At 35.0% G+C, this 24035-nt stretch overlaps 1 protein-coding gene and 1 non-coding gene across 7 annotated transcripts in view; one reads left to right on the plus strand and one right to left on the minus strand.

The window, feature by feature from the left end:
• LOC123705845 (ras-related protein Rab-32) overlaps positions 1–24035 on the plus strand; it is a 43280-nt gene that overhangs the window by 1499 nt on the left and 17746 nt on the right. The window contains exon 1 of one of the 6 annotated variants that reach the window (XM_045654931.1): positions 7157–7414. The exons of 1 other annotated variant lie outside the window; for it this stretch is intronic. In XM_045654931.1, the coding sequence (XP_045510887.1) occupies positions 7379–7414 (36 nt within the window). In that variant the 5' untranslated portion in view covers positions 7157–7378. Of the gene's footprint in view, positions 1–7156; positions 7415–20218; positions 21123–21173; positions 21357–21447; positions 21610–24035 lie in introns of those variants that run through there. 4 more of the 6 variants (XM_045654898.1, XM_045654914.1, XM_045654949.1 and 1 more) reach the window with 4 other exon arrangements.
• Positions 1792–1864, minus strand: Trnaf-gaa. The gene has a single exon. It is a non-coding gene; the product is annotated as a tRNA-Phe (tRNA).

Raw genomic sequence — 24035 nt, forward strand, 5'->3', positions numbered from 1 at the left:
GATTTTGAAAGTATGTAATGCCTACCTACAGGGTGTCCCACTGTTGGTATAATAAGCTCAAAGGAGGTTATAGCTTTGCATACGCTGAGTTCGTAAAAAATACTTATAAAATGCCAGACGCATTTTTTTTTTTCAAATAGATCAATTCTTAAAAAACTCTATGTTTACACTGTACACCCATAACAAGCAACCCGTCCAGCTTTGCCACCAGCACGTGAGCTATCGTTTTAGATTATGTTTCATAGACAAAATGCTCACATTAGAGAAGCGGTTTATGCCGGCTGCGCGAAGCTAGAGAAGAAAACATGTATTTTCAGAAAAATTTAGCAAAAAAATTTTGACGTAGTTAATTTTGTTGTTCAAATATTTTTTACGTGATCAGTGTGTGCAAAACTACAAGTCTCTTCGCGCTTAGTATACCAATAGTGGGACACCCTGTATACTTTTAATTAAAAATTATTACAAAATTAACAAAAAATGCGGTGCAAATAAACCGATCAATCATTTCTTGACCTAATTTAAAGAATGGCAACCTGAGTTTTCAGTTAAACTTGTTACGTAAGTTTTCGGGGATACTGTTACATAACCGGTAGTAAGTACAGTTAGTAGGAGTCGGTGTATTTGTGTGAATGTATGCAGTTTTCTATATGAATGCAATGGATGAAATTTAGAAATAGGACAAAATAGTATCGAAGTGATTAAAATAAAATTGCAGTAACTAACTAGTTCTATATAGTTAATACCTATATTTATTTATTTTTTTAGTTACTAGAATACCTACCAACAAACAAAAAAATTCGTAGGAGTATTATGAGGATTGCAACGATGTAGGTACTTACCTGGTTACGATTACCTAAGATTTAAAAATAAAAATAATTGATAGATATGTACCGTTTATATAGGTATATTGTTTAATCGAGTTAAGTTTATTTATTTATAAAGCTTAGTATTTTTTTTTCAAACTCAAAGATTTATGTTAAATCGTACGGCGTACCTAAGTAAGCTGATTAGTTGACGTTTAAATTGTAATACAATTAAAGAACGATGTGCTCTACATCGAATCACGACATCTTAAATACACTCTATATTGTTACGGATTATTTAAAAGTTGCGTAACAATTTTATTTTCCACGTTATTTACGCAAACATGGTATAAGTATAATATATGTACAACTATCTTTGCCTCGCGGTTTTCTACTGCTCTACTTCTATTAGTTTTAGCGTGATGATATAGATTATAGGCATCTTCTAGGCAGGATCTTGATTCTTGACCCAAACAGAAAACAATTAAAAATACTACCTATATATATTTTTTGCTTTCGATATAGATATTTCTCAAGAAATGATTGATAAATTTACCTAAATGGTTTAAAAATTAAAAAAAAACAATGTAGGTACCTATCTATTATTAATTGTAATTATATTGATATTTAGGAAAAGATTTTCGAAGAAAAAGGTTTGTAACTACTTACAATAAGGAACAATAATAACAAGATAACAGAGTAAGGGCTAATTGAAACGATTAGTGCAATCAACTAACAATGCAGACTTAAGTGCATTTCGGAGACAATGTTACAATGGACTCTTATCTAGTTAGATTAAATATTTTTATACGATTTATCAAATTAAAAGTACCTAAGTAAGTTTAACTTAAAGTACATCTATAGATTTCTAAAAAAAACTATTTAAAATTATCATAACTTCATTAAACTATTAGTAAAAAGTTTTTTATTGTATTGTGAAGCAAAGTTGTAAAGATTTGACAAATAAAAAAAATTCAAAGGAAGGGTTTGCCGAAACCCGGGATCGAACCAGGGACCTTTAGATCTTCAGTCTAACGCTCTCCCAACTGAGCTATTTCGGCAATGTAAGTGGTTGCGAAATAAGGTAATATAAACAGGATTTATATAATATCTAATATATAAAAATCAATGCCACTTTTCGTTGTAATTCCATAACTCGAGAACGGCTGAACCGATTTCGAAAATTCTTTTTTTATTATATTCCTTGAAGTACGAGGATGGTTCTTATGTAGAGAAAACGTGAACATGTACCACGGGCGAAGCCGGGGCGGACCGCTAGTATTACATAAATATACGGTGTTTATTGAGAACTTTTTCGGTTTTATGATATGAAATCAATTTTCAGAGAAGTACAAAAACGATATGATATGAGAATAGTGTGGTTAAACCATTTTTCGACATTTGTGGCTTCAGTTTAAATCATATTGATTGATTTTTAATGTAAAAGGTAACATCGTATCTAATTAATATGTAGTCATAATCGTTATCGGTACATTAGAAAAAAAAATTGAGAGTATCCAAGAATTTTCTGTATTTCAAAATAGGTAAGTAATCTTTATGTTATGCAATTATAAGCGAAGCTCCATAAATATTATTCATAACATCAATTTGTTTACTAAGTATGACCATTTTTTTTTTTTTTTTTTTTTTTTTTTATTGTATAATAGGGGAGCGCTTGGCCACAATCTCGCCTGATGGTAAGCTGAGATGTGGCCTAAGATGGAGCGCGCTTCCCTAAAATGTACCTGTTCACTCTCCTCTTGAAGACCTCCAAATTGTACTCGTCGGGGAACACAGATTCAGGAAGCATGTTCCAGTCCCTAGCGGTTCGAATAAAGAATGACGATCCGAACCGCTTTGTCCGGGTACATGGAACGTCAACCATGTGGCGATGCCTGGAATCTGTGCGCCTCGACGAACGATGGAAAAATGGGGATGGCGGAATTAGGTCGTGCAATTCCGCAGCGCACTCTCCAAAGTGTATCCGGTAAAAAACCGATAAACTTGCCACTCTGCGACGGTGGGCGAGGCTCTGGAGTTTTTTGCCTACTAGCTCATCGTCGTTTATTAGCCTCTTGGCACGCCTCTCTATCGCCTCAAGTGTCTCCAGCTGGTATTTGGCAGATCCATCCCAGAGGTGAGAGCAGTATTCCATGCACGAACGGACCTGTGCTTGATAGAGGTTGAGCAACTGTCCCGGGCTGAAATACTGCCTCACCTTTGCCAGTATACCAAGCTTTTTTGAGGCTACTTGGGCTTTTGATTCGATGTATGAACCAAAGTTGAGAGTAGGCGTTAAGGTGATACCAAGAAGCTCGAGGTGGTCAGTTATCGGTATGGATACACTTTGGAAGGACGGAGTTAGGTTGAATGGACTCCGTTTAGCGGTGAATAGACACGCCTGGGTCTTGGTCGCATTGAACTTGACCAGATTGGCCTCGCCCCATTCGGAGACTGCCTGTAAGGACAAGTTCATGCGTTCGACCATCGCCTCTCGTAGAGACTGGATTTGTGCCGTACTGGCTCGCGCGCTGGATGCGTATCTCTCCACAACGGTGCTATCGTCTGCGTACCCATAGATACCGGGTTTCAGCAGATCGTTAATGTGTAGCAGGAATAGTGTTGCGGAGAGAACTGATCCCTGAGGGACCCCGGCATTAATAGCCAATTGGTCGGACGAGCAACCGTCGACGACTACTCGAATCGACCGGTCTCTCAAGAAATCTGAGATCCATGCGCAAAAACCAGTAGGCAGACCGTACGATGGAAGCTTGCCGATAAGACTATCATGCCAGACCCTATCGAAGGCCTTCGAGATATCGAGGGAGACTGCGAGTGCCTCACCATGATTCTCGATGGCCTCACTCCAGATATAGGTGGCACACGCTAGAAGATCCCCAGTGGACCGATTTCGGCGAAATCCGTATTGGCGGTCACTGAGTAGATCGGTCGCTTCTAGGTGTGCCATTAGCCTGCTGTTCAGTACACGCTCCATAGTCTTGCAGAGTATGGACGTGACTGAAATTGGCCTATAATTGGAGGGGTCGGCACGACTGCCTTTTTTGGGCACAGGCTGCACGTTGGCAAGTTTCCATGATTTCGGTACTTTTCCAGTCATCATCGAAAGGCGAAAGAGGCGTGTCAAGACAGGAGCGAGCTCAGGCGCACAGGTTTTAAGCACTATGGCTGGTATTCCATCAGGGCCACTAGCTTTGTTCACGTCAAGATTTCGCAGCGTTTTCAGAACCTCAGTCTGACGGATGCGAATTTCTGGCATGCTCACCTCGCATCCAGGTAGACTGGGAGGTTTGGCGCTTGCGGGATCCAGACGTGAATTTTCTGCGAACAGAGTAGCTAGTAGGTTTGCTTTCTCCGTGGCAGTGTGAGCTAGCGACCCATCTGGTTTCAGCAGTGGAGGAAGTGAGGGGCGGCAGAAATTCGATTCAACCGACTTTGCCAGGGACCAAAACGCTTTGCTACCAGAAGGGTAAGAAGCCAGTTTGTTCCCTATACGGCTGACGTGGTCAAATCGTGCTTTCCGTAGAGCCTTTTTGCAGGACTTGGCGGCCCGGTTGAAGGCTTTCTTCTTCTCAGATACGTCCTTGGCCTTGCGGTGTCGAGCATCAGCCCAGGCTAGATTTGCCTCATGTTTAAACGCTTCAGCGCGTCTACATTCAGCTCTGAACCAGGGTTGAGCTTTGCTGGACGTGGCTACATCGGAGAATGGAATGTAGTATTCCATTCCCTGCCGCAGCACATCAGTCACAGCATCCGCACAGGTTGAAGGGTCTTCAGAAGAAAAGCAAACAGGCCGCCAGGGATAAGATGCAAAGAAAGAACGCATCTCGTCCCAATCTGCTGACTTGTATCGCCACACGCGCCGCGAGCCCCTGGGACTGGGGTCGGGCGGCGAGTAGACAGATACAGATTTCACCAGACAGTGGTCGGAGCTGCCAAGCGGCGATGAAATCGCTACCGAGTAACGGTCTGGATCGGTTGTCAGCAGAAGATCCAAGCAATTGGCTGTATGGCTCTCAACATCAGGAACCCGCGTCGCTCCTTGAACCAGCTGGGTGAGATTTAACGCTATAGCGAGTTTACGCGTCTCTCTCCCAGCGAGGTCAGTGCACTGGTATGGGTATAGCCACTCCTGGTGGTGGGCATTAAAATCCCCCAGAAGCACTAGCTGAGCGGAAGGGTATTTGTGTTGAGCAGCATCCGCCGCCTCACTTAGGTACTCTGTGAGCCTGATCGTCTCCTGGTCTCCGCTGTGCGCTCGGTAGACACAAGCATAGATGAGTTTCTCTAGGCCTGTGTCCACCAGCATCCAAAGTACAGAGAAATGGGGGTCTTCAAGGTAACGGAGACGCCGACAGCAGATGTCGTCACGTACGTACGCGCACACACCTGACCGAGCTTTAAAGTTATGCTCCAGGGTGTAGCCGGGATACGATAGGTACGCCTGATCAGACGGACATCTAATCTGCGTCTCCGTGAGGAACAAGATACAAGGCTTGCTAGTCTCTAGATGGAAGTGGACTGCAACGAGGTTGGAGTGTAGACCTCTGATGTTAGTGAGGTCTACTTTCAGCGAGAGGGAGTGCTGCCGCTGTACAACGTTTTTCTTGTACCTTGTCTTTTTCATTATTTTAATGGAGAGTGAAGTAGGTGTGAAGACGGCAGTGAATCGAGGCGCTATACTTCTAGACCTGAGACGCACATTCAGAAGCTACACTTATGGGGACTAGTCTGGAGACTGCGGGGACGCCCGAGCCCCCCCAAGGATGTCCATAGGGCCCTCTCGTCCGGTCGCCAACCGGCACTAAGGCGCATCTTGGGATTTTTCGCTAGTTGGCGGGGCAGCCTTTCACATGTGGCTAGCACGCTACTTGGGCCCCCTACTGACTAGCGGTCGGCCAGCGGTGAACCGTGCCTCGGATCCCGCTACCCTCCATGACTAGTCCCCAGGCGCAACAACGTAAGTGTGCATCAAATCGTCGAGGTTGTATAGGCGCAACTGATTCGACCCGTCTTCACCAAGGCTACATCAGCTTCATCGTGTCGGAACACGGACGCTTGGCGACACGTCTTCAGCTGATGGGTGGTCATTATAGCCGCGACGACTGTCTCCCACCATGTCACCTGTTTAGCACCACCCAGGGGCCACGTGTAGGGTATCCATACTCCGGGTAAACTCCTACGGACGAAGGTGACTCGGCCCCCAAGAATGACATGTCTACTTTGTTGTTTATCTTTAGAAAATGTGGAAAATTACGATGCTGTGGGCGTTGTGAAAGATTAATTGATTGGCTTCTTAGGCACTCGGTACTCCTATCTAGAGTTAATATTATTTATAGACAGCACAGAAGGCTATTAGTGCTTAAAACTTAGCATATGTCATGAAGACCTAGTCTTTGCAAGTATTTATGTAAGCAGCCGCACGATTCGTTCAGAAATAAATTAATTAAAGGTTAAATAAATAAATATTATAGGACATTATTACACAAATCGACCTAGACCCACAGTAAGCTCAATTAAGGCTTGTGTTGTGGGTACTAGGTGACGATAAATATAATATTTAATAAATACATATATAGATAATAACACCCAGACCCAAGAACAAATAATTGAGTTCATCACACAAATATTTGCCCTGACCGGGGATCGAACCCGGGACCGTCGGCTCAGTAGGCAGTTACTTTACCACTGCGCCAACCGCGTCGTCAACAATCATCGTCGTCGTCCTACTGTACCTATTTTTAAGAATATCCCACGAATTCAAAATACATATATCATAAATATTCTGGCATATTGTAGAAAATTAATTAACCAGTTATTTATAATTCAAAACATAATATTGTGATAATATATTCGAAGAGTTAAAGGTATGATGGCACATTATGTAGTCTATTGTCACTATCGCTATATTGATTCTAACTCGAGACCCGTTTACTGGTCCATACATATTATATTATCCATACATATTATATTAGTAAATGAAAATATATAAAAAAAATTAAACAATTCACAATTAGTTAGTTATCTTTAGTTATAGTACTATCTGATGAGTTAAAAATCCCTACAGACATGCGTATAACATATTGTAAGGAAATTTTGAAGCTCTACATTTTGGCTCTACCATACTTTTTTCTGAAAAATTCAACACTTAAAAACTATCTGTTTCTTTTCTAATCCACACGTAAAGTTTAATTCTTAAACACTATCGCGTAAGTAGATAAATAAATAATCTATCGAGTCATTGAATCGGTCAACGGCCTTATAATAATAACGAAGATATTGCATTGTTTTAATAATTATGAAGGCGAGTAGTTTGCTTGAAAAATAGTATTGTTTGCGGCTCGGCTGCTTCTGGAAGTGAAAGATCATAAAATTAATTACGTTTCGTGATTTATTCTTGGCCATTATCAATACGTGAGGGCAAAATATATCGTCTTTGCGTTAAGATAAGAGTACTTGGTGCCTGTTAGTTGTTTCGTTTGAACGTGAATCGAGATATTTAGGAATATTTAGTGTGTGACTTGTGTGTGAGTTTGTGTTTATGTGCTCGTGTTAGCATGCCTGTCAATCGGAATGGGAAGCGTTCGTTACAGGTTTGTTTTAACCATAAATTTTTCATTTTTAAATCGCAAGTTATTTTTATTTATAGCAGTTTTTGATTGTATGAATATCTAAATAACATTCGTAAAGTAAATAATAAATTATTTTGCATACGATTACCTACCTACTTAATATAATTTGCAATCGATTGTACCTAGGTATTCAGTTTTAGTTAAAGTGATAATTTTCTGTGTGCTGTTAGCTCTCATTTTTAAGAACATCTATTAAAAAATTAACAATTTCTAGACCCTTAATACATTATTAAAATTTATGATTAATATAAAAATTTAAAAGATCGTTACAGTATCAAGTTATTGGCAAATGAACATAATATTATCAATGTACTAAATTTATCATTACTAAATACTCAATGAATATATTTCACTGCATATAATAATGGGGTTATTAATAATCTAGAACTATTTTAACAGTTCCTCAATTAATTATTATTTATTATCTATGTAATCAAATAGTTTGGTTTTATCAATTTTACATAGTAACATATTGTGTTCTATTTAATCCAAATAGCAACTGGTCTTAACTGGATAACTAAGATAACTTGATCCATACTAATATAAATATAAATGCGAAAGTAACTCTGTCTGTCTGTTACTCAATCACGCCTTAACTACTGAACCAATTTGCACAAAATTTGGTACAGAGATATTTTGATACCCGAGAAAGGACATAGGCTACTTTTTACCCAGGGACAAAGGATAGGTTTTATGATTTATCCCGGGAACGGGAACTATGCGGGTTTTTCTTTGACTGCGCAGGCGAAGCTAGTAATAGTACTACTAATAGTAATTTTAAGTTTATTAAATAAATGCTTTGTAACTGTATACAAAATTTGTAGTTCTTTTTGATTCTATGATAAAGTATGACAAATATGTAGGTATATGACTGACGAACTATCAAATTGATTCGGACGTGAAATGTGCCTGAAAAGGCTTCAAATACATGTTCTATACTTGAAACCATATTAAGTCAGTTAGGAACATCTTTGTAGTTTTTAAACAACATAGAAAAAAGGTTCACAACTCAAGTATTTTAAATCTATTTTCTCATACTTCTTTAAATTATTTAATAACCTCAATCATGCAATTTAAATAGTTATCGCGCAAGAACTTTTGTCTCCACAACTATTTTGTCTCCCATCAACTCTATGGGGAGTTGCGTCGCTACGTGCGCGCCCTTTCTAACTAGCCCGTAGACGTAGAGTTGATGGGAGAGACAAAATATTTGCGGAGACAAAAGTTGCTCTTGCGCGCTAGCTCTAAGACGCACACAGACGCACACTTGAAAAATATTTTGGGAGCCTCCCTTGCTTTTTATTAATTTTATTATTTATATATTAATAAAAAAAATTCAAGCAAACAATTTATTATTTTATACAAATAAATAACCGGTCATCCTTCTTTGTAAAAAAGTCTTTAAATCGCCTGTATGGCCCCTTTACCTATTGACATATTTAAAAATTCCTTTAACAACGTAATAATCTACATAAATACATCGTCAATATAAAGATCTAATAAAATTAATTCTTATGGAGTCTTCTTTCGATTAACATACTTGAATTTATATATTACGAGATTAAAAACACATTTCTAAACACACCAAATACCAAACAAAACATATAGGTACCTACTGGTTTTGTTGAAAATTATTTGATTCGTTGTTAAAACTTTATACTTCCATTCTTCGGAACTTGGAAGTTAAAAAACGAAAATCTAATTATAACAATTTGTCGATATAGTAATTTTAATTTACTATCGAAACTTATATTATACAAAATTTGTCAAGAAGAAAATTATTATTTACTAGATTTCCGTCCGCGGCTTCGCCTGCGTTTGCAAAGGAAAACCCGCATAGTTCCTGTTCCCGTGGGATTTCCGGGATAAAAACTATCCTATGTGTTAATCCAAGTCACCCTCTATATGTGTGCTAAATTTCATTGTAATCAGTTCAGTAGTTTTTACGTGAAAGAGTAACAAACATCCATACATCCATACTTACAAACTTTCGCCTTTATAATATATTATATACTAGCGGTCCGCCCCGGCTTCGCCTGTGGTACATATTTCGCAATAAAAAGTAGCCTATGTCCTTTCTCGGGTATCAAAATATCTCCATACCAAATTTCATGCAAATTGGTTCAGTGGTTTAGGCGTGATTGAGTAACAGACAGACAGACAGACAGACAGACAGAGTTACTTTCGCATTTATAATATTAGTATGGATATATTAAGATAAGATTTAATAGGAAATAATGTATTTAAAGAGTGTATTTGAAGATGTTGAAATATAATAAAGGCTGGAGCCCGCAGTTTAAACTAATAGGAAAAATACTAATGGTAAATGAATAAAATAAAAATTAAAACAATACTTAGGTATAAGTAGGCTAGCATTCGATATATTAAGTAAGTGAAGTCCCATGTCCCCGTAGTGGGGTAAGGGGCAGATGCATTATGCATACATCTGTTTCACTGATCGATTTTTCTTTAGGGACAAGTAGGTGATCAGCCTTCTGTGCCCTACCAGACTGAGACATTTTTTTTTTCGTCGTCTCCACCGGGAATCGAACCCAGGACCCCCGGTTCTACGCTCACGCGTCAACCACTGTACCAAGGAGGCGGTCGATTCGATATATTAGACACTTAAAATAAATTAATAATTGAATGAAGCCAAACAAAAGGGTAGTGCAACCCCGCTCTACAAATTACTGTATTACTTTAAACAATGAAAATCAAGAAAAAAATTCCACTGAAGAACAATAAGCAATCAATTCAGATCTAGATTTTAATGGATCCTAAAAATCTTGAATTTTGAGCCATTTACTTAGTAAAACAAAGGATTTTAAATCACCTATTTATTGACTATTAGGTAATTATTTCGTTAACTTAGGCTATTATTTAGTCATTATATAATTATATACTCACGGAACGAAGGAATCCAAACTGTTTATTATTCTAGAAGTGTTTTTATTGGGTAATAATTGCGTTAACAATTTAACGGCTAAACGATTGTTGATATCCTTTCTTGCATCAAGTAGGTATAATAGCATACGTACCTACGCATGAACATTAATAGTTTTATTTATGAAGTAACTTTACAGTTTACACAATATTTCCTCAATTTTATAGAAATAAAAATATCTCGCATCATAATGATTCCTTTCAATGATAGTTTCATAAATAATCTTACAATATAAGTGTGATTTGGGATAAATGCGCATGACACAGTTATGTAAATAACATAAAATTCATCGATAATTGGTGAAAAATGCAATAACGCTATAAGCCTATAAAAATTAAAACCTATGTTTTTATTATTTCTTTATGTACAATACTAGGTATTTACGAATTACGTTTCAGTAATGACGAACTAATGCGCTCTCTATAGTCCTTTTCAACTAGGATGATTCCTGTGACACTTCATTGTGTTCCGAATTACGTATTTTATGTTTAAAACGCCAAAATAATTTTAGTGCATAATATTTTTATTTTATGGCGGCATTATTACCAAAAATATAAAAATGAAACATCTTAAGCTTATAAATCAAAAACAGTATTGTTTAGTTTAATATAATGAAAAATAAAATAAAATAACACAAAAATATAATACCTACGCAATTCGTGTACATGAAATGGATCGTTGAAAAATCATAGAGTTGGAAAATCATATAATCGGCGCCCATCTTGTGATCGTTTGTCAATCGAGTCAATCGTCTGTACGAGTGCGTCAGCCTTGTATACAAGTTGCATTTTTATATTGATACTTTACGTGGTATTCTGTTATTGTTACTAATTGTTATTGTTGACTTTTTGTTGCTGTTGTTTGCTAAGTTTCCTTAGTTAATTGTTGGCGAAATGCCGAAAAAACTAATTTTGGTACTTTATTCAAATCGATTTCATTTCCATATAAAATATTATCGATTATCGGAAACAATTGATATGATTTCAGTAAAGACATCTCTACACGTGTCAAAAATCGATGTGTCACAGAAATCATCTTAGGTGGAAAGGACTATAGTCAATCCTGAGGTTTTTACAAAATTAAAATATTAACTAAAAATATTATCCGATAATTATTTCTTCGATTAAAAATAAAAACATTTTTAACAAAACGCCCTTTGAAACTTGTTGAGCGTGAACTAGATATCTTTATCCCCAATCCCACCTTCTAAAGTTCTATCCGATAATCCCATTTATTAATGCTTTTAATCGTGTTTTAATCCCACCTCTCAGTCGGTTACGGGTTTAATAAAACACTAGATTTTATAACAGTGTAAGTTCTATAAGCCTTCGTAGATTCAAATAACATTTTTAATTTTTAAAACTAAGAAATTATATGGAATATAGATTGAATTGATTTTTGATTCATTTTGATCAATGAAATAGGTTTTTAAAATCAACAAAATTTGCACCATTATTACATAAAGTAAAAACTATTCCACAATTAGCAAAATTCTAATAACATTTGTGTAATCTAAATTCCTATGTTATTTTTTCGGTTAGAATATGCGTTGTAGCTGACATTTTTCTATGCGACCATGAACTAATCTATAAAGAAAAATAATTCTAAAACGTATTAGTTACTAAACATACTGATAAATTTTTGTGTGCTTATGATAATAATTAATCCTCGCTATCACTTTTAAGGGAAAATTTGGATTTATTTTAATACGCAATAAGAATATTTTTTACAGTAATACACATACCTATTATATTAAAATAAATGATTAAGAAAATATTTCTGAATTAAATGGCTCTACCCTAAGGCTCTACCATTAATTTTAATTGCTCTTGACATTTCATGCATTTTCTGAGAAAATCAATATATTGAGAATTTTACCAACTAAATTATTAACATTTTTACTTATCCATACGTAGGATAGGATTAAGACGAATCGAGGGATAACCTAAAAATTAAAATGACTCATATTCTCAAAAAAGCAGGACCATTTTTTGGACACAACAATATTATTCATAACATACATGAAAGAGACGGCTGTCCTTTTTTCATAAGAGTAACAGAGACACACTATTCTTTATCAGATTTACAAAAAATTTGTGATAAGAGTGACTCAACGAAATATTTAGTTACAAACGCGCTTTGATTACACAAAATATATAATTTTAACGTTTTTAATAAAATATCCATTAAAAATAGCTGAACTATTGGAAAAAAGTTATTGAGTTGAACTGTGTTATTTTATAGAAAAATAGTTTTGTTGCCATAGTGACTAAATTATAAAAAATTACCTTTCGCATACATTGATTTAGTATTAAAGTTAATTAATTGTGATAATTCACTATAAAGCAAACGTGCGAAATAATAGGATTGTGATTATTTGCGAAATTGGATGTAGAGACATGATAGCTGAGGAGGCCTTCGAAGCTCAGGTCAATGGACGCTTGACAGTAAGTTAATTAATGTTATTCGGCAAAATTAGATTATTTTCTGTAATTAACGTACGTGCGTTTTTATTAGTTTTAAAAGTCTTAATTAGCGACATTGTCATAAACAAGATAATCAATTCCTAATACAAAATGTACAAAAACAATTAAGGAAATACAAACTGTAGGTACATCTAAATATATAATTTTAGCGCCAAAAAGCATGTCTGACTAATATTGAAATAAATATACTCATCTTTATCTTAATATATATAAATCTCGTGTCACAATGTTTGTCCTCAATGGACTCCTAAACCACTTAACCGATTATAATAAAATTCGCACACCATGTGCAGTTCGATCCAACTTGAGAGATAGGATAGTTTTTATGAAAAAAAAACGTAAACATGTAGGTACCACGGGCGAAGCCGGGGAGAAAAGCTAGTATGTTATATATAGTTGCGTTACTCTATATTCATTCAAAGAGCCTTTTTTTCATTCATTCGCCTAAAGGTGCATTTAGACTACACGAACATAGAGCTAGAGCTAGAACAAGAGCATTATTTTGAAAACTCGTATTCAGTGTTGTTCAGTATTAGAACATTGCATAGAATCTTTTCGAACGCACTAAGAACAACGAAAGAATGCTCTACGCCTGTTAACACTAAAATAATTTGACATAGTGGGGTTAGAATTAGCATTCGCTCGTTTTGGCCCGTGAGCCAGGTGCAAATTTGGTTCATTATTTCCTCTCAAGAGAAAATTCGTCAGACGCATCAGAGTATAAAGCCTCGTGAACGTCAGCTGGCGCTCGGTTGGCGGGGTGAGCGGTTGTAGCCTCGTCAAAAGCTGAGAGGAAATGAATGAATGTATTTCTTTTTCCTACGTGCGTGAGAGGCTACAACCGCTCACCCCCCCAACCGAGCTCCAGCTGACGTTCACGAGGCTTCATAATACTATACTTAGATGCATTTTACTAATTACCGCTTGAGAGGAACTTGGTCATAAAATCTGTTCCTGGCTCACGGGCTATTTGATGCAAATGCAGCGTAAGAAAAAACCTTATATGTAAATTATAAACCGGATTTATCTTGATTTGGAAAAGGAAAGTCACATATCGATCGAATGTCTTACAATTAATAGACACATATCTACTAACGCTAAGAAGAAGGAGTTAAAATAATGAAATCATATCCAATCCTATCGTATCGTATCGTACTTCGTACTAATATTATAAATGCGAAAGTTTACGAGGATGGATGTACCTATGTGATGTGTATGTATGTTTGTTACTCCTTCACGCAAATACTACTGAACCGATTAAAATGAAATTTATCACACATATAGAGGGTAACTTGGACATAGGATAGGTTTTATCCCGGAAAACCCACGCGAACGGGAACTATGCGGGTTTTTCTTTGAAAACGCGGGCAAAGCCGCGGGGAAAGCTAGTCCTAACCTACACAGGAAGTCATACTTTTAATTGAAATTTTACGATTTTAACTATGTGTATATATAGCCCTTGTTATTTAAATACCACTTAAAAAAAACCTTCGTTGTGATAAAATTAATTCAACTTTAATACCCAAAGTAATTAAACGTGTCATTTGGATAATGTAGCAAATTAAAATTCTTATAAAGTCAATATTTATTTTAATAGATACCTGTCTAGTTACGACATTCTTGTATATCATTCTCTTATCTTCTATTTACTAACTAGCTTTGCGACCCCGATTCTGCTTCCGTGTACTCTGTTTTCCCTATTTAATAGATACAAGCGTGTGTACCGAGCTCATGTGTCAGAAGTGAAACTTTTTTAGCAAGATTCAAAAATCGTCGCCTCACTTCACGGCGTGATGGTATTGCGGTGACGCTACTATGAAATTTTTGTCTCAACGAGCCGAAAGTAGCTTCACTTCAATAATTTTTGAAGAGGTTCTACTTACCTCATATGAGATCTTCAGAGTTCAGGGATCATTAATTTATCAAAATTGGTTCAGGGATTTTGCCGTGAAAGTGAATAATTTAGATTGATAGTTATGACATGGAATAAAGAAAGGACTTTATCAAACCGGATAGATAATCAATTTTAAAATAATTTCTCTTCTAGGTACACATAAAGCCACAGAAACTTACACATTTAAAGTATTTTTTTATGATAGAGCGAGCAACAAACATCATCATCATCATATATTAGAATTTGTAACAACTTGGCCTACCTTTCCTAGGTCCCATTTACCCGTACTGTCATCAATAAGTCAACCTTACCTTCCCTTTCCCAGGGGAATCCTTTTCTACTAGAGGCACATAAACTTTAAGATTGCCTACTAAGAATTAAGGTCTACTAGGAAGTGAGTGAGTTTGTCTAGGATTTATAATATGTTTCGTTGCAAGTCAATCAAGTTTATATGGGCCTATGAATTCCTAGTACATTATTTATGTGATGACAGAAGTAGCCGAAATAGATTCTTAAACGAACTTTAATAAGCGGATATTGATACTTCCTGCTTTTCAAAGTATAATGGTATCTTGACTATCTGGGCGTTAATATAATTTTTAATAGTATCCACTTATTCAATAGAAATCAATAGTATATTTACACTTATATCATTTTTTTACAACTATTCGTGTAGTAGTTATGTCTCTATTATAAATAGTTATTAAATAAATGAATGAAGTTTTAGCTGCACACTAGAAAAAAATATAATTATATTGTAATTGTATTGTAAAAATATAATTATAAAGGGCGTGATCTTACTATACCTACGTACTAGTACAGGGTTACTTGTAAAACACCAGCAACCTCGCAGGACAAGATAGCTAACATCATAAGTACCTAACAACATTTGTTCTACGACTTTTGGCATAACGCAATAAATTATTTTTAAATGATTTTTTAAACTTTTATTGTACTCTCCTAACATTCGTAAGTCTATGTTCTATTTATTATCGTATGGACGACGCGACGCCCCCTTCCCCCTCTCGTTCGCTTCTTGTTTACGTAATTTTTGGGAGGCGTAGAGTTTATAATATTCAAACGGAAAATTAAATGAATATTTATTTTTGTATGAAAATAAAATCTAACAAATTATCAAAAGTCGTAGAACAAATGTTGTTGCTTATGATGTTAGCTATCTTGTCCTGCGAGGTTGCCGGTGTTTTACAAGTAACCCTGTATATGTTAACTAGACAACTTGATTTATTATCTGTTAACATTATGCAGGGAAATATTACCTGGTTATTTATCTCGTATATTATATACAAACAGATATGTGTAATTATATATTTTTGTAATTCTATTTCGAAAATAATAGAGTAACAATAAACAATTTGTTATAATATATCTGCCTTCTGCGTGGCTAGAGATATACAAACAAGACGCCTGACGATAACGAATATTTTTTTCTAAAATAAGAATTATTTCAACTGGATTTTAACACTATGATCCACATTACGAGTCCATTAATGATCAATAAAACTTAATTATTTTTATTGAAGGAATTTATAGTTATGTTAATGTAAGTTATTTTATATTACGCAAGAATCGTCTTGTATATTAAACTTTAAAAGTATAGTAAAAATTAACCTTGATAATTGTGTAACATTAAACATAGAATAACTCGTTACTCGAAGACTAAAGGTTATAACTTTTTACTTTCTTTACATTTTTCCATAATACATAGATATTATGCAATACCTATACAATGTATTTAGTATTTAAGTAGTATTTCTCACCCACCTTTTTAATTTAATTGTCTTATTTTTCTATATTTCTGAATTCTGCTATTTTCTAGTAAAAATCGCTAGCAATAAGAAAAAAAAACGGTAGCCAGCTTTTACACTAACTTTTTATTACAAATTTCGGGCTCTATTAAGTATTATAGGATCAACTCAAAAACTGTTTAGCCAATTTTGAAAATCTTTTATCTGTAGAAACTCCGGGTGATAAGTGTCGAAAAAAGTTTTTATTCATAATTTAATTTATTTCTAGTTATTATATTATACTGATGAAAAAATAAATTCATCATAATAACTATACAAAAATGCATAGGCACTTGTATAAAACAAAATTAATTGTATTTAATAGAAAAATAGTTATGAGTGAAGCGGCAACATTTTATGATTTAAATTGATAAAATTATTTTAATTGACACCATCTTGAACTTGTTTCGTCTATAATACGACACAAATGAAATTTTTTTGTATCACCTTTTTTTCCTTTAATTAAACAATCACATGGATTTTTATTTCATTCAATAAAGTAGTCTAATTATTTACTTTATATTTTAGAATTATATATAACTCCAAAACAGAATGTTTTTATATGGCTCTTAGTGGTTCTTCTATTTTGGTGTCAATTAAGTCATATATTTCTTTACAGTTTACAACTTGTATAAATATGACGTAACTTTTAAATATTGTGTCAGGTATTTTATATTATTTGATAAGTATTTATATAAATAAAAATTGGTATATTTATATGATCTTAATGGATTTTAAATTGAAAAAAATCAAGAGAATCTTCATGTCGATTTAGATTTCAACAACATTCATCTAACTAGAAAATATTATTGAAAAACTAATCAACTCAATATCACATTTCATTAGAAAAAAGATTAGGTATTATGTATGTAAAACTATACGTAGAATAGGTATCTAATTCCTTCGCCTACAACATAGCTGTATTTTGATCCGTGGATATATTAGGAATATATAATTAAATATACATCATTTTCTTATGAAGGCGATCATTTATATTCTAATGTTAACTACATAGTTTGTTATTGCACAATATTATATTATAAACTGTAATAGTTAATTCTAGTTTATGAACGTGTGTTTTGGTGACAGGGTCATTAATAAAATTTTAGAAACATAGCCGGTTCCAATTAAAATATAATGGGAACGTCAATGGTTAATCATTTCTAGTTAGTTATCAAACTAGGTTTATTAGAGTCGTGAAAAATCATTATGAATGAAGGATCTTCAAAAAATAGATACAATAGTAAGCACATACATTAGCAGGCACATACATGATATATATAGGTAGTTACAAGCTTTTTCTCTCGTCGTTGACTTGTTTTTGATACAATAAAACCGGCTAAGTGCGAGTCGGATTCGCGCACGAAGTGTTCCGTTCCGTACTATGGGGACCCCCTTAATAATTTACTTTTTTATTTTTTAGTGTTATGGCGGCATTCGGCAACGAAAATACATCATTTGTGAAAATTTCAGCATTCTAGTTATCACGGTTTATGAGATACAGCCTGGAGACAGACAGACAGACAACGAAGTCTCAGTAATAGGGTGAAGGTTCCCATTTTACCCTTTGGGTACGGAATCCTAAAAAGACGGTTCGATCGAGGTTTTTCTGTGTTTTTCTAATTACATAAGCTGTTAAAAAAGATACAAAAATGTAATTTAACCGTTCGTTTGTGCTTCTAAAAGTCGTTTGTACTATCTAAATGTCGAGAATGAGCACTATTTTTGTAATTTATTATCTATTTATAACACGTGTTTCAAATAAATTAAATTAAATTCCAATTTAGCGTGATCTAGTTTTGAGACCGAATGGAAAAGTTTCCTAACGGATAATGATAAAAATAAAAACAAATCTATATAAAAATAAATAAATTTTAAATTATAATTTTAAACAACTGTTTAACTTGCTTTGACCGTGACCATGACCGTATTGGATCGTGTGAATATTCCAGAGGATAATATTATGTTAATTAAATATCACAATATTTTAACAAAATTAATTAGTACCTAATATTCCTAATTGTTGTTGGGTTTATTTTTAATATTAAATTACGATATTACCGATGTTAGATTTTTTTGTTGTTGTTGACAATGATTACATTAAATTGTACATTTTTAATTAAATACCTATAAAAAAAACCTCTCACTTCTAGATTTGACATTGGAGAGGTCCAAAGTACCCAAAAAGTCCCTTTTTATTTAAATATTTATTGCATTTAAATACAATATATTCAACTGTCAGTAGCAACGTTTTCTTTAGTATTTTCTTTAAATAATTAATAATCCTTCGTAATGAAATCAAGTAATCTTTTTTAATTAGCTCAAAGGCTTAGTGCGGTCGTCGCAGAAGGTAACCGATTAGACTTCTAGTAAGTCGCGGGTTCGATTCTGGTTCTCATTGTTTGTTTTTCTGAATTTATGAATAATCAGAAAACATATTATATAATTTTAGAAATTTTTTTAAAGAGGATATTATCTAAATAGTCATTTAAAATTCTTACTAAAATTTTGTATAATCGAGTCCAAAGTTTATTGGTAATATGATAAATGTTAATCGTTTAAATATGGTGATGTGGCTTGAGAAAAACAAACTTTATAGATATTTTTGACATCAACAAAGATTATGTAATCCCGTAAAGATGTGAACTGGATTATATATTAATTCTGAACGTTTGAAGTGTGAACTATTGTCCAATATTGTCTAGTATTACTAGCTAGCGGGGTCGATATCAAATCTACCCAGTTTGTATGGTTTCTGCTCCACTAGATACCATACAAGTGCCACCAACGTAACCGAGAATGGTTCATCAACTGATAATCATAGGTCAACAAGCAAGGAAGTATATTTTGTGTGGATTTTCGTGAATTGAACTAATCAGCCGCGAAAGGTTGATACTTGCCGGGTTTCTGCTTAGTGTTTGATGGCTTAGCAATTTGATATCAGTATGAGGTGTTATTATGTAACACGTGATAGTATGTTACAATATTTACGTAATTAATTAATTCTATTTATTTTGTTTAATGGAAAAATTGGTCTCATATAACAACCTTAAAAAATGTAGAGTCGAATTGGTATAACATAATTAGTTGGTCTCAAATAACAACCTTAAAAATATAGAGTCGATTATAATTTTATAGTTGTTAAATTTTTTACTTTATAAGTAGGTAAGTTAACTTTAAATGTCATAAGGTTAAGAATTAGAAAATTTTAACAAAATTCAAAATTCTTATTTCATATTACAAGCAAACTCTATTTTAATATTGTATAGAGTTCGTTTTTAACGTAAAGTTAATTTTTCAGTTAAACTTTAATAATTATTTTTATTAACTATTATGGCAAATTATAATTTTTTTGAATTAATGAAACCTATTTTATCGTCAATATAATCTAACATCACTACAAAAATATATTCGTAAAACTTAAAAATAACTTTAACAAAGTATGTAAGTCGGTAAAACTTCGTTAATTTTTGTTATACTTCAACGTAATATAGATACGATATATTCGGTAGTAAACAGTAGAACCTTGGGAGCAGTTTAGCAGTTGATCCGTGGTTTACGGCGATCAGGAGCAAGGCCGAGCGGCGGAGGCTCAGGGCGGCGGCGGCGGGCACGCGGCAGTATGTCCCGCGCGCTCGCCGACGCCATGCGGGAAGACGAGCCGCCCCCGCCGCCCGCGCCACCGCGCCCCGCGCCCTCCCGCCTCAAGCGAACACTACGTACACTCAGCTCGCCTTTCCGCTCCGGCTCACCCTTCCACATCGCCTCGCTCAAGCGAACAGGTTCCGCTAAATCTTCAGTGTCCGACGGCGAGATCGCACGTGACGAACGCACCATGCGTAAGAAAAACAAGAAACTGCGCGCCGACGCGCCCGCCTCCACGTCGCGCAGCAGTGACAGCTCGCCGGTCGTCAAGAAGAAGGACCCGAGCCTGCTCAAGCGGATGGGCAGCATCGGCAAGCATCGCTCCGACAGCACCGACCAGTCTAGATCCGAGCCGGAGCCCGAAAACGCGCCCCGGCCGCAACAAAATGAAGACGCGCAAACGACAGCTGACTCTACGGTAAACAATAAGCCACAGAGATCGTCCGGGACCGATATAGAAATTAAGTCGCCGGAAGAAAGTGTTTCCCCGGAACAAGTTTTCAGCCCGATAGCCGCCGAGCATCCGGTCGCGATGCGCGCGTTCACGAAAGCCGGCTGGAAAAAGAGGAGCTTAACTGAAATTCAAAAGCCGATCGAGGAGCCGAGCCCCGAAGGCACTATGAAACGGCGGATCGCGTTCGTATCGCAGTTTTCGATGTATCAATCTGAAGAGGACCGCGACGACGAGGAGGAAGAGGAGGGGAGAAAAGGCGAAGTGGGGTCGCTGGAGGAAGCGGTGGCGCTGGCCCGCGAGCGGCTGGCCGGCGGGCGCGAGGCGACGACGCCGCATTCGCGCGACAACGTCGACACCGAAGAGGAGGGGTACGCGGACGCGAGCATGCCGGCGTACGGAGACCTCATCGAGCCCGAGAAGGCCGGGAGCGGCGACGGACCGGTGAGTGCATGCGCGCTTGACTGCGCTGGCCGGTGCGGGGCGCGTGCGCGTCGCCGCCGCCTCAGTGGACGCAGGCCGCTCGGGCGATGCGCGCGCGCCATGACCTTCGAGGAGACCGCTGACGAGTGTTACCTGACCGTGTGCGAGTGCTGCGGCTTCAGCGCTGAGACGTCGCTGTTGTACCCTGTACGTTTCATTTCACGATAGTTTACAGCGGACGTCGCCATGCCCTTCGTGAGTACACGCCTAGCTTCCCGTGTGCTAACCGCTTCATTCGATCGCATTCATTCGACGTACAATTGTTTTGTTTATTCAAGTGCATGTTATTTTTTTCACGGATAAAGCGGTTCGTTTTCGTCAAGCGGTTGGAATTTTGTCTCGTTTCGGAACATTCTCGTTAGTTATATTTGTTTTAAATAGCAGAAAGTTGGAAATTATGTTGGTGAATTTGATTTCTCGAATGGAATTTCATCGGACGCTTAATAAGGCTAGTGAAACAACTTTTTTTTGTCCAATCTTTACATGAAGCTAATTATAATGGGAGGATTTTAATTTTTAACGGTGAAACCTGTTTGTTTTTATACCTACCTGGGCTATAGTGGTAAATTTTTTAAACAACAACTTAAAATATTATATTACATTAATATGATTTATAGTTGACTACGATATATTAGAAAAGTAATTAATTAATCTGATCATATTGCATAATGAAATAAAGTATTATTTTGACATTAGGAAAAACTTTCCTTAACTAATTATCGCGTGAAAATAGGTTCTATTAAATATTAGAATAAATTTACAATAAAAAAATCTCTAACAATAATATATTTACATATTATGTTTGTAATAGGTACCTATTAGGCACATAGTTTATTTGCTTCACTTCATATAAGTATCCAATACCCAAGCTTGAAGTTAGATACCTACTTATTTATACCTATATTTATATTATATCTACAACTAATAATTAATTTAAAACAGTCAAGGTTTGCGGAAATTGTCTGGTAATTATTTTTTCTAAAGTCTATTCATCTTGTCTTAAACGGGTTTACAACAGCTTTAGTAATTTATAAAAAACGCGCATTTTTCTTGTAACCTAGACGAGGTTAGAAATTTATAGGACAAACTATTAAGTTACGTCTTAAAATTTTCAAAGTTAACTACGATTATCTAGTTAAAATATAGTAAAATATATATGTTATATGTATTATATTTATATACATATTATTATGAATTTACCTCTAGTTTATTTTTAGGGAATAACGTACCTTCCTTGGTTTCGTAAACCCAAATTTATAGTGATAAGATAACATTTGAAAGATATTTTTCTAACGCTTCAAGGCCTTATCTTAATTAGAGACATCTAACGTTAAAGATAACGATAATAATTATATATCATATTTGAATAGCTGTAATTATATATGTTTCTTATTATGTCGTATAAGGCCTTTTGTTTATTCTCAAGGCTTAAACAACATTGTTGGTTAGATTCATAATAAAATGTGGAGACACAATGATTTAAGATTATAACGTTGGGGACTTTTAAATTACAATTTGATGTTAATCATAAAGTAAGGGAATTAACAATTTTTTATTATTTCGTAAATTTACTGAATTTGTTCAAAGTAAACTTTCTTAATAAGGAACCTCTGCAAATGTTACGTCGCATGTAGAGTTGCCATATTAAAAAACATTGTACCTTTTACAAAATATTTTTAATGATTCTTACCTCGTATCATACATACATAAGCTATATTTAATATCTAATACAAATAAATGAACATTATTAACCTTTTTATGAATCAATGTAGAGCCATGTTAAAATTCGGTAGGTTTAATAATGCCCTTCCACAGCTGTTTGTTTAAGTTCTACTCATGTAAAGATAACGGTATTTAATAAATAAGTATAATAAAAGATAAAAAAATTGTCCTAGATATTAAAAAACAAATAGATACGCAATTACCTATTCTTGTAGCACATTGAGTAACAACTTTAGACTGGGATTATAATTTATATTCCTACTAATGTTTTGATAAACCAGTTTTAAAGAAATAAAACTACTCGTGTCCTTTTTTATCTTTAGATTTTTTGATATCCAACAGAGATGTGACGCACAATTAGCATTCTTGTTTTAGAAATATATTAATTAATTTAAAGAGGACATAATAAAAACAAAATGGTGTTTTCATGTCAAACATAGTTTTTTAATATTCACGCGTGATTAAAAAGCCTGATTTAAATTAGGCCTCTAGGTTATTTTTTCGTGAAGAAACAAAACTTATTTTCTTTGGGTTGTTGCGCTAGCAAGTTTTATCTAAACCTGTTGCGCAAAAGAGAAAATACTGAAATAATTTGAGATGAGATAAGCGTGGAAATAGCGAACATAAAATAAATTTTCATGCAAGACTACTTGTTGATATCAAATTGTAGAAACTAAACAAGTTATTATAATACGTAGAAATTACTATTGAACATATAAAATATTTTCATTAGCAACCGAATATGCCGGCAGCAAAAATAATAGATACTATTAGGTACATTGAAAATAAAACTATCATCATATCGTCCTTGAACTTTTACTTAATATTTGGATAAAAATAAATAAAATTCCATCTAAAAGAAACAAGGTCGTTTTAAGTTCTAACAATGCTGATGTCACCTTAGGTTGCCTTAGATACAAACATATTTCGTTATTCTTGTTTTCTGATAAATAAAAAAGCAATGCGATTGTTAAAATATTGGTAGATGTCGAATACATTAATTCAATCGTTTTAAAGCTAACGCATAATAAATGTTAAATCTTGTAAGGAAGTGGGTACTAAACCAACAAACTATTCTCTAGATAACGGGAGTTGAGAGAAAGTAGAAACATTTATATTTTCATTCCTTTTAATAAAAGTATTGCTTAATTG

This window comes from Colias croceus, chromosome 1, assembly GCF_905220415.1.
Source record: "Colias croceus chromosome 1, ilColCroc2.1".
In the NCBI taxonomy this organism is placed as follows: domain Eukaryota; kingdom Metazoa; phylum Arthropoda; class Insecta; order Lepidoptera; family Pieridae; genus Colias; species Colias croceus.